This window comes from Heptranchias perlo, chromosome 8, assembly GCF_035084215.1.
Source record: "Heptranchias perlo isolate sHepPer1 chromosome 8, sHepPer1.hap1, whole genome shotgun sequence".
Classification (NCBI taxonomy): Eukaryota; Metazoa; Chordata; class Chondrichthyes; order Hexanchiformes; family Hexanchidae; genus Heptranchias; species Heptranchias perlo.
In genome coordinates this window covers 26976240-26992528 of record NC_090332.1, presented here as the reverse complement: position 1 = coordinate 26992528, position 16289 = coordinate 26976240, and the positions used below count along the sequence as shown (strand labels likewise).

The 16289-nt window shown below is 39.4% G+C and overlaps 1 protein-coding gene across 4 annotated transcripts in view; it reads left to right on the top strand.

Moving 5' to 3' along the window:
- ubr2 (ubiquitin protein ligase E3 component n-recognin 2) overlaps window positions 1–16289 on the top strand; it is a 125322-nt gene that overhangs the window by 53310 nt on the left and 55723 nt on the right. For all 4 annotated transcript variants that reach the window (XM_067988833.1, XM_067988832.1, XM_067988834.1 and 1 more), the window contains exons 15-21: window positions 1695–1878; window positions 6930–6991; window positions 9094–9204; window positions 12360–12425; window positions 13786–13908; window positions 14090–14153; window positions 15786–15910. In XM_067988833.1, the coding sequence (XP_067844934.1) occupies window positions 1695–1878; window positions 6930–6991; window positions 9094–9204; window positions 12360–12425; window positions 13786–13908; window positions 14090–14153; window positions 15786–15910 (735 nt within the window). The remainder of the gene's footprint in view (window positions 1–1694; window positions 1879–6929; window positions 6992–9093; window positions 9205–12359; window positions 12426–13785; window positions 13909–14089; window positions 14154–15785; window positions 15911–16289) is intronic.

The window sequence follows — 16289 nt, the reverse complement described above, 5'->3', positions numbered from 1 at the left end:
GCATATTTAGTTTATATTTATGCACAAAACTAGTTTTGCCTATATACAACGACAATATTGTGTAATGTGTCCAATACGGTAAGTCTCAAGTTGTAGCAAATGTATCTGAATTATTTTATGCAAGGTTCCTTCTCTTTCCTTCATTCTTCCAATTACTGTTTTTGGTTGTGCTCATCCAGTTGACATAGCCTTGACACATGGAACATTTTTTTCTGTTCTCATCAATCAACCATTTCCAGTATTGAGTACTTCCAGCTTAGATATAATACACATGTGTAAACTGCATGTACTCTGCAATAAAGTAATTTAATCCTAACCTCAGAAGAACATTCCCCAATGTGAATTCTTTCACACTTCTATGGATTTTTAAGGGTTTTCTAAGTTTGACAATTTTTAGTCAATTTTGTACAAATAACCATAAGAAACTGAGCTGGAATTTCCCAAACTCATTTCACGTAGGATTCTTACAAACAGCAGAAGAAGCTTTCATGTCATCAATCTGTGCTGAATTTAAATACAAATCCTGGAGATGAAAGGTCATTGTTCTAACCAGCTGCAGTGCCATTCTGTTACTGGGTTGTTGTTCAAAGAAGAATTATGCTGTTGAGAGATGCACTTTCAAAGCAACATTCTTAAAAAAAATGATCCTAAATGTCAGGAGAAATTTGAACTTTCAGTTCCTAAAGGGGAGAGAAAAATTGGTAAGCTTAGTCCATGTGCAAATTCCAGCACCGCCTCCCACCCACTAGCCCGATGCTGATGATAAGTTGATTTGACAATGTGGCATTGCATGCATGTGTAAAATCTAAATATTTGGGAGAGAGAAAGGGGAGAACATGTTTCATTCACTTAAGTAAAAATTGTGAATAAACTCGAGACTGGCTACAAAATTTAGAGCTGGTGGCCAGTGGTTACAAACACAATTTTATTTGAACCTGGTTACTCTGTAGGTTCCTGGATTGAGCGCACTGAGTTCTGCAAATTGCATGCGATCTCATGATTTGAATGGGAAGCAGACTGTTTGTCCGAAAATTCCATTCCAAGAACTTTGGAATAAATGTGTGCGGATTTTGCTCCATAGATGGAAGTTTTGTGAATTTATATTGAGGATGTACATTTTTGAGGCCTCACACCGGGTCCATTAAGACTGTATCTTGAATCATTTAATTTTGCATTTTTATGCCGATCAATTGCTGTTGTCACAGTTGGTGTCAAACTGCACAATGTCCGTTCACTGATTGCAATAGGATGCTTCCATGGAAACATATACCCCAAAAAATTATAGTAATTTTGTTCTGCAGAAAAGGAAGTGTTGGAGGAAACAATTGATGGTATTAGCAAATATTTAATAATCCCCATCCAATTAAATATCGGATGGGGGATATCTGCAGAAGTCGCAACATGTAAAATACTGCTCGTACTCAACACCGATGTAGAGGATAGCTTCTCAAGTGTTTCTTGGTTGCAGCTTCAAGACTATTCAATATCAGCCAATTCTCTTTTTGATAACTTTTCTTCCTTATTGTTGCTAAAATTAATTTTTGAGCACTTCCTTGTTATCCTGGCCATACTCTGCTTCTGAGATTAGGTACTGTTTAAATGAATCAGAAATCTTCACAGTTCAGTTCCTCAGTATATCTATGTTTAATATTCCATTAAAACTAATACGCTTTTTCATTTCCTTTCTATTCCAGGAAAGGGTTCTTATTGAAGCCTACAGGAAGTGTTTGATTGTTTTATTACAGTGTCAGAGTGGGCCTTGTGATGGCGAGCAGCCTATCACTTTGAGTATGTGTGGACATTCATTGGATAGTATACAGTATCGTGTATCTCAGCTTCAAGTCAGCATCCATTTGCCAGTTTCACGTTTGTTTTCAGGTAATTATGCATGCACTTTTGAAAAGGGGAGGATGAAATTGAAATAAAAACAAAAAAATGCTGGCAACATTCAGCAGGTCAGGCAGCATCTGTGGAGAGAAAAAGAGTTAATGTTTCAGGTCGATGACCTTTCATTGTGCCTAACATATTTGAAAGCAATAAGGTCTGGGTGATGCCTTTAATTCTTCAGATGCAGACCCAGCAAGTGATGAATTCTGTAGCCTGTTTAAAAAGTGAAGCCACCTTTTTGCTTGCCAGTTTCAATTTCAGGAGAGTGAACGAGATCTTTCACTCAGCAACGTTCCTGTTGCCAAGTGGGTGATCAAACAAAATAAATAAATAAGTGGCACAGAGACTGATCCGACAAGGAATGATCAGTATTTAGAGACCGATGAACTGGAAAGATTTCTGGTCTGTTCTTTTACAAGGAATGCTGATTTATGATGCAAGACAGGAAGCTGTGATTAGAAGGGTATTAAACAGGGAATAGTGTGATGGTTCATTTAAGCATGGGACAGAGAATGTGCAAATTGCGCGTCTCTAATCGTCAAGTTGATATTTGGTCAGGTTCAAATCTATCTGGTAATGAGTTATTCTGAGTCGAGGCAGCCAACCTTCCCCCAGGGGAGCAGCTGAGATCTTGCAGGTGTCTCAATCTCTTGCATCAAGAGACTTTTGGATTGTTTTTCTGACTAATCTCAGGAACAGCAAAATAGGACTTGGAGCTCAAGATTTATTGTTCACCAGTACCCCGTATCCAGCATCATTCAATATCCAGATTGTTCCAGGCCTTATTTGTTCAATGTGGTTGATTCTCACTGGAAACACCTGAACAATACAGGACGTCAGTTTTCAGTCTCTGTATTAGTGGAGACAGTGGTCTTAAAGGCATGGTTAATCTATACAGCAGCCTCCAGAATTATTTGTAGCCCAGCCGATAGCCGGCTTCTCTGCTGTTCACCCTTTTTATCTTCTGAGTAAGGGAATACACAAACAAAATGTTCCCCAGTATGCATGGGTACCTGTGACTTACATATAGCAAGTTAGCTCAGCCTCTTTAACGTAACCTAACTTGTATATGCAGAATTTCTTAAGGTCTAGGGCTATACTGAGACATCCTCATCCATTTCCTTTGCAGTGGCAGAAGTTTGCTTCCTCTACAGAATATTTTCTTGATTCCTTCCTGGGGGTGATGACGACTGATCACATCTCGATTTGATATCATTGGTGTGTCACCCACTCTTTGTCACACAACAGTCTGTATATTCACTCCTTGCAGCTACTTGATGGCATCTCGCAGATCTCGTCACCTGTGGGAGCCAATTACACAGTGATGAGGCTATATTTGCAGTGCTCCATTTGTGAGTGCGTTCTCAATAATAATTTGGCTGATTCCATTTTCATCCAATTTTGCTCCGATTAGATTTCCTGGATGAAGAGGAAATGGGGGAGAATGAAGAGGTTGTGTCCAAAAAGAATGCAGCAGAAAATAGTGCCTGGTTTATGGAGGTATTTTATGCCTGGACAGTATAAAGGCTGGATCCTGTTCCTCCCAGGGTTTAAGTGACCTGAGTAGAACCCTATCTACAAATATTGCACTTGGCACAGCCTTGTAGATAATAGGCTTTGGGTAGTCAGAAGGTGAGGCACTCGTTGCAGAGGACCCAGCCTTTGTCCTGCTCTGATAGTCATGATGTTGGTATGGCTGGTCCAGTTCAACTTCTGGTGATTGATGACCTCCCGGGATGTTGATTGTGGACTCAGCAAGGCTGGTGCCATTGAAGGTCAAGGAAAGGTGTCTCAGCTTTCTCTGGATCTAGATGGTCATTATGTGACGTGAGTTAATATGGTGCGAATGTTACCCGCTGTATGTTATTGATGAAGCAGCTGAATATGGTTGGGTTGAGGCTTCTGCCATGAGGTACTCCTGCATCGATGGCTTGCGGCTATGAGGACTGGCCTCTGACAACCATAACCATCTTCTTTTGTGTCAGGTATGACTTAGCATTGGAGCATTTTCCCTTTGATTCCAAAGGACTTCACTTTTGCTCGGGCTCCTTGGTGCCACACTTGGTCAAATGCTGCCTTGATATCAAAGGCAACTACTCTTGCTTGACCTCTGGCATTCAGCTCTTGTGTCCATGTCTGCCTCAAGGCTGTGATGTCTGTAGGTCTGGATCAGATTGGTTCTGGTGGAACCCAAGCTGAGCATCAGTGATTAAGTTAATGGTATGTAGGTGTTGCTTAATGGCACTATTGATGACTCTTTTCATCCCTTTATTGATGATTGGGAGGAGGCTAATCGGGTGGAATTTGGTCAGTTTAAACTTATCCTGTTTTTTGTGGTTAGGACGGTCCTAACCATCTTCCATATTGTAGGGTAGATGCCACTGCCATAGCTGTACTGGAACAGCTTGGTGGGGAAGTGGCTAGTTTTGGTGCACAGGTCTTCAGCGCCAAAGCTGGGATGTTTTCAGGGCCCATTGCCAATGTCCAATGAATTCAGCCGCTCCTTAATGTTAAGTGGAATGAAACGGTTGGCTGGACATCAGTATTTATGATGGTTGGGACCTTGAGGCCAAGTAGGATCATCCACTCAATGCTTGTGGCTGAAGACACCTGCGAACACTTGAGCCTTGCCTCTTGAATTCATGTGCAGTGCCCCACCGTGTATGAGGATGAAGATCTTCTCCTGTTTGTTGCCTGGTGTTCCATTCTCAACTGATGTGAGGTTATGGAGCTACATTGTGATCTGCTTGTGGGACCACTTCGCTTTGTCTATGATGTGCTGCTTTTGGTGTTTAGCCTGCAGGGAGCCCTGTGTATTAGCTTTGCTAGATTGGTATCTTGTTCTAAGGTATGCTTGGTGCTGCTCCTGGCACCCTTCTAAACTCTGCACTGAATCGGAGTTGGTCTCCTGTTTTGATCGTGATCACAGAGCGAGGAATGCACCAGGCCATGAGGTTACAGATTGTGGTGGTATACAATTCTGCTGCTGATGGTCCTCAGCCCCTCATTGATGCTCAGTTTTGGGCTGCTAGATATGGCTTTTGTCAGTGCTGGTTAGCATGGTGTTATTGCCATACAATCTAATGCAGAATGTACACACTGGAGACGAGACTTTGTCTTCACAAGAATTATGCGGTATAGTCCTTTTTAAGTTTTGGATACATTGTCTGAACCTTAGGAATTGTCATTTGAAGTTTTTTTTAATTGGAAGATGACACTATTCGTGGTAATTTCAGCCTGCAGCATTTGTGAGTTGCAGCAACAATGGGTTACAGGCTTCGGTTGTAGGTCATCCAGATTGATTTGAGACAAGGATTATGTAATTCTTGGACTAACAGTTTCCCCCAAGGTAGTCTTGCTGTCAGGAGATTGCATCCTGCTTTTTTTTTAAAAATCCTTTTCAATCGGATCATTGTGTAGATGTGCACAGTGTTTCATTTTTGTGTTTGCTGAGCTCTGGACTTTGGGGTATCCCAGCAAATATTTGTGTTGCAAGGAAAGAAGGTCTTGCATAATTTGGTAGCAAAGTAGCATATTGTGAAATGGAGTGGCTCATGGAGTTAATTCTCCACTGTACCATTTAGTGGGTAAACTTCGAGAGCTCAGGTTGAAGGCCATTTTACTTGTTTCATGGTTATTTCTTGGGCTTCACTTATTGAAGGAATGAAGTTTATTGATAATCACAAGGAAAAATGACTTAAAAAGTAGATAGACAAATACAAGACACATAAGGTAAGAATTGGGGAATTAGAATCATAGAAAGGTTACAGCATGGAAGGAGACCATTCCACCCATTGAGTCCATGCTAGCTCTCCAAGAGCAATCCAGCTAGTCCCACTCCCCCACCCTATCCCCGTAGCCCTGCAAATATTTTCCTTTCAAGTACTTTAGAAGGCCATGATTGAATCTGCCTCCACCACCTCCACGGGCATGGAATTCCAGATCCTAACCACTCACTGTGTTTATATATAAAAAAAAGTTTTTCCTCATGCCACCTTTGGTTCTTTTGCCAATCATCTTAAATCTGTGCCCTCTGGTTCTTGACCCTTTTGCCAATGGGAACAGTTTCTTACTATCTACTGTGCCTAGACCCTTCATGATTTTGAATACCTCTATCAAACATCCTCGCAACCTTCTCTGTTCCAAGGAGAACAACCCCAGCTTCTCCAGTCTATTCACATCACTAAAGTCCCTCATCCCTGGAATCATTCCAGTAAATCTCTTCTGCACCCTTTCCAAGGCCTTCACATCTTTCCTGAAGTGTGGTATCCAGACTGGGGACAATACTCCAGTTGTGGCCGAACCAGTGTTTTATAATGGTTTATCATGACTTCCATACTTTTGTAATCTTTGCCTCTTTTTATAAACCCCAGGATTGGGCTTTATAAACAGAAATTGAAAGCAATAATTGCAGTCGAAAAATTTACATTGTTGTTTTAACTGAAACTTGGCTTCATCCAAGACATGACTAGGAACTAAACGTTCTGAGTTATAATGTTTTTTGAAGTGATAGGGAGCAATCCATTTCCAGAATTAGTTGAATATTATTGTTCTGTGAAAGAGCATTTAACTTGAGATGATTCTGAACACTTCAGACATTGTTTCAGATCTTTTCTCCCTGAATTATGCAATAACCCATGAAAGAATCCATGATTTGTTTTATTGATATGCTATCCCGACATATTGCTGTCTATATCAGTCACTTAATAATTTGATTTGTTTTTGGCTATTTGTCACATCTACACAAAGTGAAATGGAGCCCCTCTATTTTGTTCTATTTCAATTTATTTCTGATACAAACCCTGCAGTGTAGCAAATTGGAATTTTTTTGTGACATGATCATACTGCGCCAGTTCTGGAATTAGAATATCTGAGAGGGGATTTGAATTGCAAAACAATTTTGGTATACAAAACTGGAACCATGTTTCCAAAGCGCTTGTTGAATCTTGAATCACTTTGTTTAGCTTCACTTCGAATGAAATCAGAGAAATACCTGTTTCTGAAGAACGATAATCCATGATTGTTTCACTTTTTCATTTCAGGTCTGCATGTGCTTTTAAGCAAAACTGAAGTGGCTTACAGGTTTCCAGAGTTATTGCCCCTTGTGAGTATGATGTGTATTTATTTTGATATTTGTTAGAGTAAAAGTGATCGTTTTGAAACTGGCTGGGTATTGACCCCATCGAAACCCAGTCTACATCCGCAGCATTAACCTATCATTTTAGATGCATTCGGATCTGCTGTCTGTTTCCAGCATTTGCAACTTGATCGTCTTAATCCTTTTAAACTAATTTGTTTCAAGTAACTTGTTTAACATTTTTTCATAGGTTAAACTAAAATAAATATTTACTGTAGTATTGGCAGGTTCTTTATCTTTAAAAATAAGTTTGTGCATTTTTGATAATTTAGATTTCAAATAATAAACAGCTGTGTTGCCTATCTGGATCTTTTACTATGTTAGATATTAAAGTATTTGTTTCTGGAGAGTGATGGTGTTTGAAAATGATGGAATGGTGGATGTCCAGTCCATACTTCTCTGAGCACTGGGTACTCACTGTACATGTGACTCTCTCAAGTCCTTTTACACACCTTAGTGCTAAAACTTCAAAAAAAAATGCAGTAATGGGTTTAGTTGCCACAGTGATTCCATTACATGCAATGGTGTTTTTATATTGGGTTAAAAAACACATGCAGGTGAGCTTAAATGTTTTTGCATCAGGAGCTGGCAGATAAAGCTTATAAGTACAGTTATTTTTCTGTACTTTTTCCCTTCATTTATTAGTCTTGCCCCCTTACCTCATCTTGTGTTCACTGCTTGCATTGCTATCAGACATCTTTTAGGAGCTCAGTCAAATGACCATTCTTGATGTGTGAACCTAGTCAGGGAAAATTGGCAGGTTGTTTGACGAAAGGGATTATCACAGCAGAGCATTGGAAACTGAGGTCGATCATCCAACATTCATGAAGTCAGACTTTGAGTAGCTCTTGGGAAAGGGAGGATTACTGGCTAGCAAGCAGGAGCAGGAGCCCTTGCCAACACTTTTCCCCTCCGCCCCAAACACAAGGGTGCTAAGGCCAATTGCAATGTTTTGCTGCTGCTCCAGCTGTGATTAGCTATTTTGGTACAAACTGGGAATCGAATCATGAACCTTCTTGGCCTGTATTCATAATCTACTCACCGATGCAACCAAATAAATTGTGGAGGAGTTGCCTAGATTATTTTTAACTCATTTTCATATGTACAATGTTAGAATTTTGTGAATGAGTCAGTTACTCAAAAATGGCAATGGCAAACTTTCAAGGTTGTAATTCTAATTTGAAATTTGTCATACATAGGTCATTTTTGAAATGCATTCTGACTGTTCAGCAACTGTCTATTAATTTTAGGCTGCTAGTGGTTAAGCATAAAACAGTATGACAGCTATAGCAGTAAGTATGGGATGCCAACTGATAGTTGAGCTTTACTGTCCATAATGGGCTATGAGCTGCTTTATAGAATGTTGCAAAATGTACTCCACCTCAGGGGAGAGGAAAAAAGTTCTCTGAACTATACTGTCCTGCAGATGTCTGTGTCCTGTTAGCTATGTTAGCAACACTGTTGAAGGTAGCTAGTGATAAGTCCTCCACTCAAATCATCCCGCCCTCCCTGAAGATGGTGTGTGTGTGATGGTTAGCAGATATGAGAAAACTTAAACAAAATGCATGTCTAAACAAACAGATGAAGAATGATGGCCTTTTCTTTTTTGTGCCTTGCAATGAGACTTAACACTAAAATGTGGAAGATTTTTACCTGTGGTCCTTCGAAATTTCCTTCGATTTTGTGTACTAATTTTCTCTGAAAACATGAGTTGAATTCACTCTGTTACAGATTAAGTGGTTTCAGTGCATGTGAAATAAATAATTACACTTGCTTGAGGCTGGAAAGGGATCTTGAATGATACCGAAAGAATTTAGTTTTTGGGATGCTTTAAGTTTTGTGCAGCATCCTAGGGCAAGTTCAACACCAAAGCTGATTTTCTTGTATGGACAAAATAAAACCGTACAAAGCTGGTGCCTCTTCTCTGCTAATGCCTATTGTAATGCATTTGTTTTGTTTTACTTTAATCAGCAGAAATCTGTGCAGGCTTATTTTTCAGCAGTCAGTTAATACTTGATCAGTTGTTTGTACTTCAGTAGCTGATTTTTTTTTAAACCAATTGTCCACAGAGTGAGCTGAGCCCACCATTATTAATAGAGCATCCTCTTCACTGCATGGTACTGTGTGCCCAAGTACACGCTGGAATGTGGAGGAGAAATGGGTTTTCCCTAGTTAATCAGGTAAGTGTCAATCATAAAATATTATTTAGATTATATTTTACTACCAAATGCATAAAATATTTTGCAATCAGACTGTGTAATGAGTACTTGTATTTCAGTTGCACAAACTTAAGCATACTTCAACTTTTATGCTTAGCTGGTTTGATAAATACAGCTGTACTAAGGTCACAAATTCACTTGCCGTATCAGGCAATATGCATAATAGCTACTTTTAAAAAAAAAAGTCTTAGCTGCTTTCCACGATTGTTACAGTAACAAACTTTCCCTAGATCTCTCAAGAAAGAGATGCTCTTGAGGAGAAATGAGACTTGTTAAAATCTAAGTAGTTAAATGTTGCCAAATTTTTTTTTAACACTTCACATTTGACAGCATATCCTGCATCATAGTAGTATATGATTATATAACATCAATCCTGAATTTGTTCTACCTGCAAATGTTATCACTAAAAGCACATTAGCAGCCAGCATTGATGCCTTTATTGCCACAAACTTATGAGCTGTAACACTAGTGCATCTAAATTTGTATATGTTGTAGAAATAGAATATAGAGTGAGAAATAATAGTTTGCAAGTTAATCTGATGAGTGAGACCTTTCAGAACTGGCTTGTCACTTTGTCACAGCCTTCCTGGCCCATGAAATAATCAGCTGGAAGTGTTTTTTTTATTCTCGGGTTATGGGTGTTGCTGGCAAGGCTGGCATTTAATTTCCCATCCCTAGTTGCCCTTGAGAAGGTGGTGGCAGGCCGCCTTCTTGAACCTCTGCAGTCCATGTGGTGAAGGTGCTCCCACAATGCTATTAAGTAGGGGATTTTACGATTTAGACCCAGTGCCGATGAAGGATAAGAGTTTGGAGTGTGTTGCACAGCAGTAATGCTTTGAGGGTTCAAATAACATGGTTGTTTAGAATGTTTATAGCTGTAGCATTTTATGTTAACTTTTTGGGGTGACAATTTTTGATTAAAGTCTCACCAAATATTTTTGGATCTCTTCCTGTATCTGACTGAGGGAAATTGAACTCTGATTTGGACTCCAGTGATATCAGGTTTTATTTTACTGCGTACTATTAAGTCAAAGGTGTAGAAATGATCGTTGGCTTGCAACACCATTACATGATGGAAGAGAAAGTGGGCAACTTTTTGTACGGTGTCATCAAGATATTTGCTCCCTTACATGTAATATGTGTTGTATGCAGGTAATCTATTTCTAAGAAGCTAAGTTTTCTTGTAGGTAGTAGAATTCCTTTCTCCTGTGGCATTGAAATAACTACTGTATTATAATATCTGACATGCTCTGGTCGATTCCCACCACAAATTGCATCCCCTTTCATATTTCAATAATTTGGCAGCTCGCTTCTCATTTCTTCGGGGTGCGGTGGGGGGGGTGGGATCTGAAAATAATGGAGTATTCAAGGGGTCCTCACATTGACCATCTTTTTCTATTTGAACCAATTTTTTTTGTAGTGGTTTGAAGTGAATAAAAGAAAATGTCATGCTAAGAACGTGAAATTACATCACACAAACAAAGTGACCAGCTATTATTGCTCCAGTAAGAGCATCAATGCTCATGGTTGCACACAAAATGATGGGTTCCATCAAAATGTTACCTAGTTTATTGACTTGGGCATCAGAGCTCATTATCTGAAGATTTTTTTTTTGGAGATGTTCTTTATAAACTCAGACTCTCTATCAAGTCATTTGAATTAATTGTAGTACTGTGTGAACAATTACTACACTAGAACATGAGACAGTAGAACTGTTACATAGTTTGATTATGATAGGAATTCCAATGTAGAAATTTTCTTACTATTGAGGCAAGCCAATCCTATGTTCCTTTTGGGTTCTGAGAACCTTCAGATGCCATTAATAAAAAGACTGATATTGACAACTACTTTCATTTATATGGTGTTCTTCATGTACAGGAAGACATCTCAAAAGACATTTTTAATCTCTAATGGTGATTATGCTAAAGAAGATAAATATTTATTTTTGTATATGTGCTTGCTCGTGTTCCTCTCATTTATATATAGTATATGGGTCCATGCATAATTCCTGTTCTGGCAACTTTTTCCTTTACCAAATTCTGTGCCCATATTTGTAATGGAAACTTAGGCTGTAATTACATCGTCCTCCCCCCGCCCCCCCCCCCCCCCACCACCAACCAGTGGCGACGCTGCAGCACCAACATTGAGGGTTCAATTACAATGTGACAATTTTACATAAGCAGTTATTATAAATACAGACACAGGAACTTATAATGCAAATATACAAATAAGGACAGAATACAAGTCTAAAGTGGGGGATGATTTACATCCACATGCTCTGATAGAATTATCCCCCACCCTTTTAACCTTGCTTCATTGGAAGATGACATTTGGTCTTGACTCCTTGTGTGCAACTTCATGGGATACCAATTAGTGATATTAAAAATAGTACATCTGCATGCACTTCCTGTCTGCGCTATTTGACTTTGTTAAATTTTGTAACACCGTGTGTTAACTTTCTGATACTATGAATCCCAATGTCCATATTTATAATGCATCTTGCTTATAGAAACTTGACGCTCTGTGCAATGTATTCTGCCCACAATTCTCTCAATGCTTTCTGATTAGAGGTCATTTTTTCTTTTAACAAATTTCTCATGTTCAAAAAAAAATCAAAAATTATATATTTCAGAATAAGATGATTAAATTTACATATTGAATTGTCTCTTCCAAAAGCCTGGATTCTATATAGTCGAAGAATATGGTCTCTTTTGCCTGTCTGTGCTATTTCTTACAATGTCTCTTTCTTTCTCTTCTGCTTCTCTTTGCTTAGCTCTTTTTTTGCTTCTTTCTTTGCCCTCTTGTTTTTCTTTGTCTTTTTCCTCTTTCCTTTCAGTTGAGAGGTGAAAATAAGTATATATTCGGAGCTGCAGTATCATCACTGGCAGGGTGGTGTACTTAGGCAGTTTCCATTCTAAATATGGACATGGAAGTAAATAATGGAAATAGTTGAGTATGTGTTGATGAAAGATTCTTAATATTTTGTAGATATGAGAGAAAGAAATAGTTTATTTCCTAAAAAAAAAAAAAATTTTGGTACAGATATAGAAATGCTGCTGTAGCCCTCAAAAATGTTCGCAGAAAAATGCAGACTTATTTTTTACTCTCTCCTCCAGATCTACTATTATCACAATGTGAAATGCAGAGTTGAAATGTATGATAAAGACTTAGTAATGCTCCAGGTAAGAGTCTGCATGTCAGCTGAAGTATCTGCATTGATTGTGCAAAGATGGCAAGAATGAGGTTTCAAACAGTTTTGCATTGAGCTGAAATATTATATCTTATATAGCTGCTTGGAAACAATTAATGTTTTCTCTGTGGCTTGAAATGGAATGCATGTTTTAAATCTGTGATTCATGACTCTGTAGTTGGTGGCACTAACTTCCTGAATGACTGGAGATGGTTTGAACCAACTAGCTATTAAAACCACTTCACTGACCTGTAAGGATGGTGTTGACCGGAGGTCACCAGTTACGGTTACTGGCTTAGTACAAAGAGGAGAAGAGTCAATTCTCTCTTAACTCTCAATTCACTTTATTCACGCCGTTAGATCATATACTTATAGCTTATACGTCTGGTTAGATATAGACATGGAGTTTGCACCAGGTTATACAGTTTTATACCTAAACTCGGATCTAAACGCACACCCACTAGGTTTCTCTGACACTCCCTGAGTGGTCACAGAATATAAAGGATAATACCCGAAAAGGAGAGCTGACACTGGCCAGGCGTTCCGTGTTCTTTTTCTTTCTCTCTCTCTCTCTCTCTCTCTCTCTCTCTCTCTCTCTCTCTCTCTCTCTCTCTCCGTTCCTGACGTAGGGTCTTCCACTTCCGCGATGGTTGGTCATCGCTCTGGCTCCACGCCCCAGATCCTTCATTCTTATTCCTAATCTTATCTCTTCAAGCAGTGCTGTCTCTCTCCCTTTGGTTTAGGCCTGCTCATTTTTGCCTGTGTCTTCTCCTCATTGGCTCTGTCCCAAGAACTTAGGTAGCATTACCTCATTACTCCTTTTCTAAATAAGGACTTGTGTCTTATCACATCTCCTTTGTCTTTCACAAAACTTAGCTAATTCAAACCGGTTCCAGCCAGCTCAGGCCAGCGACTGAACTCAGGTTACTTCAGTTCAAAAGTTGTTGTTGCCTGTGTGTGTCAGCAGCTGACGTCTCAGGTTACTTTCTGCAGCTCCTGGCCAACAATGGGTTGCAGGTGGCCAAAGAAATTGTGCACGTCTCTGTCTCCATTGACAAGGATGGATCCTGTTTATGGTGGTGCTACTGCCAGAGAAGTCGTCACCAACCATTTCTCTACCGAATATACATAGTCTCTGGCAGCAACGTCACTTCCTCATCCACTGTACTGGTTTGTTGTCAACTAGAAGAGCTGTGTTTGACAGCAATCAGTCTAAATGCAGCATGATTCTGTGGTACTGTTATGTTAATACTTCTGATTTTTACTGTACATGGATTACTGGGGTTTGAGAACAAAATTAATGCATGTTATAAAACGGTCAAAAATGCCATGATACATATTGTGTTTTTCAGGCAGGAGCATCTATGATGGATCCGAACCATTTTCTCATGATTATGCTTTGTCGATTTGAGCTCTACCAGATATTTAATAGTGCTGACTACGGCAAGAGGTTTAGTTCTGAACACACCAACAAGGTGAAGTAGGAAATGTTTGATTTCCAAAAAAATTGTCATCAGTGTAACCACTTGTCTTTTAAATTTGTTCAAAGTGTAAAAGTAGAAATGAGACTGTTTCCCTTAAGGATTTTACAGTGTTACAATGGAAGTTTATAAATGAGGCCATTAATTCTGTATTCTCTATAAACTATATTTCCAGGATGTTCTCCAACAAAACAACACTTTGATAGAGGAAATGCTTCACCTGATCATGATGGTAGTTGGTAAGGCACTGTCACATTTTTTTGGATTACTACTCTAGTTTCTCAAATTTGGCATCACTTGTCACTCTGATTAATCAACCGTGCATCTTGAATGATTTGGGGTGCATTCTTTCCTGACTGGTATCTAGGTAAATGACCGCATAATCCAGGGATCATAAGAGTATCCCAACTCTGTACAATAGCATAAGGTATTTGGGATTGCGCATAATGGCCTCCAGGATTGATTAAGCAATTAACATTTGAGGCCATCATTATGTCGGCCAAAGCAAACTTGTATCTTGAGGTGTCCTTTCCCAGATAAGCTGTTCATTCTGAGCTGCTGTCTTTCTGCTGACAAGATGCTTCTTGTGACCATAGGTGTTAATTCCTTACATGCTGCTTCTAGCAATACAAAATACAAGTTTTAAAAATGAAATAAAGACAAAAACACATTTCTGTGACTGGCATTTTCCAAAAAAAATTAATCTTGTTTTATCTTGTGAAATTTTCAAGACTCAGATCAATTGTTCGATAAGGACCTCCAGGGATGTGGAACAAAGGCGGGTAAATGGAGTTGTGGTACAGATTAGCCATGATCTAGTTGAATGACAGAACAGGCTCGAAGAGCAGAATCGCCTGTTCCTATGAAATACGTACAGTCATACTTTCCAGCAGGATTAACTTACTGGTGATCAGAAATGGCTGATTTCCCTGCCCTCACCGTAGCCAAGATGCACTGAGGGCAATTGTAGTGGCTCACATCTGTGAATCATTGTTAAAAAAACTGATCTTCAGCACTAAGTGTGTAAAAAGTTACTTGATGGTAATTGCCTTAAAGATGTAGTGTGTATGGTGTATATAGTACTTAATTATAGGCAGTTAGCAAGAGAATGTTCACTGACAATTTTAGTTGTTAATTAGAAATCTGATTTCTCAGTTAAAAATGAACGTGGTGATGCACTGAATTACTGAATATAGTGGCATAGGTGATCAAAATTGGGTAAATTTTTCCCCTATAGAGTATTGTGCCCAGCTGTCTGAGTATGGCAATGATTAATGAAGCATGATATATTTTGTGGAGAATTGGTCTCCTGACCATAATTTTCCGCTGTGATTGTTAGCATTGATGTTTTTTGGACCCCACTTGGTCTTGTTGAAGTGTGCTGTACAAGTACTGAGCCTAGTTACATATTAGAGCGCTGGGACAATTCAGCACCCTGTCCTTGGGAGACCTTCTCGAAAGAAGCACTCCTCATCGAAATGCACTGAGCAGTGGTGGTGGAAGGCATTGAGTATTCCACCTTTGAGGGTGAAGGAGGAATCTGGGTGGGTCAGGGACATCAGATTTAATAGCACTGTCGTGGAAAAAGTGGGCAAAAAGAGGGTGGAGGTGCTTCGTCCTGGTGAGACACTTCAGAGACAGGAGTAATTTGAAGATGCACCTGCACATCTTCTGTTAGATAATTACAGAATGGCATCAGTAGAGCGAGAGCAGAATGCCTAAATGCCTTCTCTTATGGAATAGTATTGGGTGTGAAATAGGTGGAGGGTTGGGGTGGGGGAAGAGAATTCATTTAACACAAGGAATTGAAATATAAGTGTATCTTATATGTTGGCCTTTTTAACTTGCATTGTTTTATGTTTGGGGCTCAGGAGAGCGATATACTGCTGGAGTGGGTCAGGTGTCTGCTGAAGATGAAATCAAACGTGAAATTGTTCATCAGCTATGTATAAGACCAATGGCACACAGTGAGCTGGTCAAAGCATTGCCTGAAGATGTGAGTATATTGTTTGTACAGTAGTTGATTATAGTGCCCATACACATGCTACTCTACTAATATTCTTACTTGGTTCTGGAGCAATCTCAATTACATTGAGAAGATGAAAAAGAATGTTCTATTATCTTGGTGCCTAACAGTCCCACTAGTGACATCTCACGAACAACTCCTGTCTTTGATTTTTGATTTACTTTTTTTCCTTCTGAATTCTCCCCTTCTGCCCCCTTTCCTGAAGTTGTCAACTGTTGTAGGGTACAGTTCTGCATATTCAACTATTGAGGCTGCAGCAACTCAGCCAGATCTGGTCATTAGCTGATATTCCACACACAGACATATTTAGCAGGGTCACTGTATACTGTTGAGGGATGGGAGCCCAGGC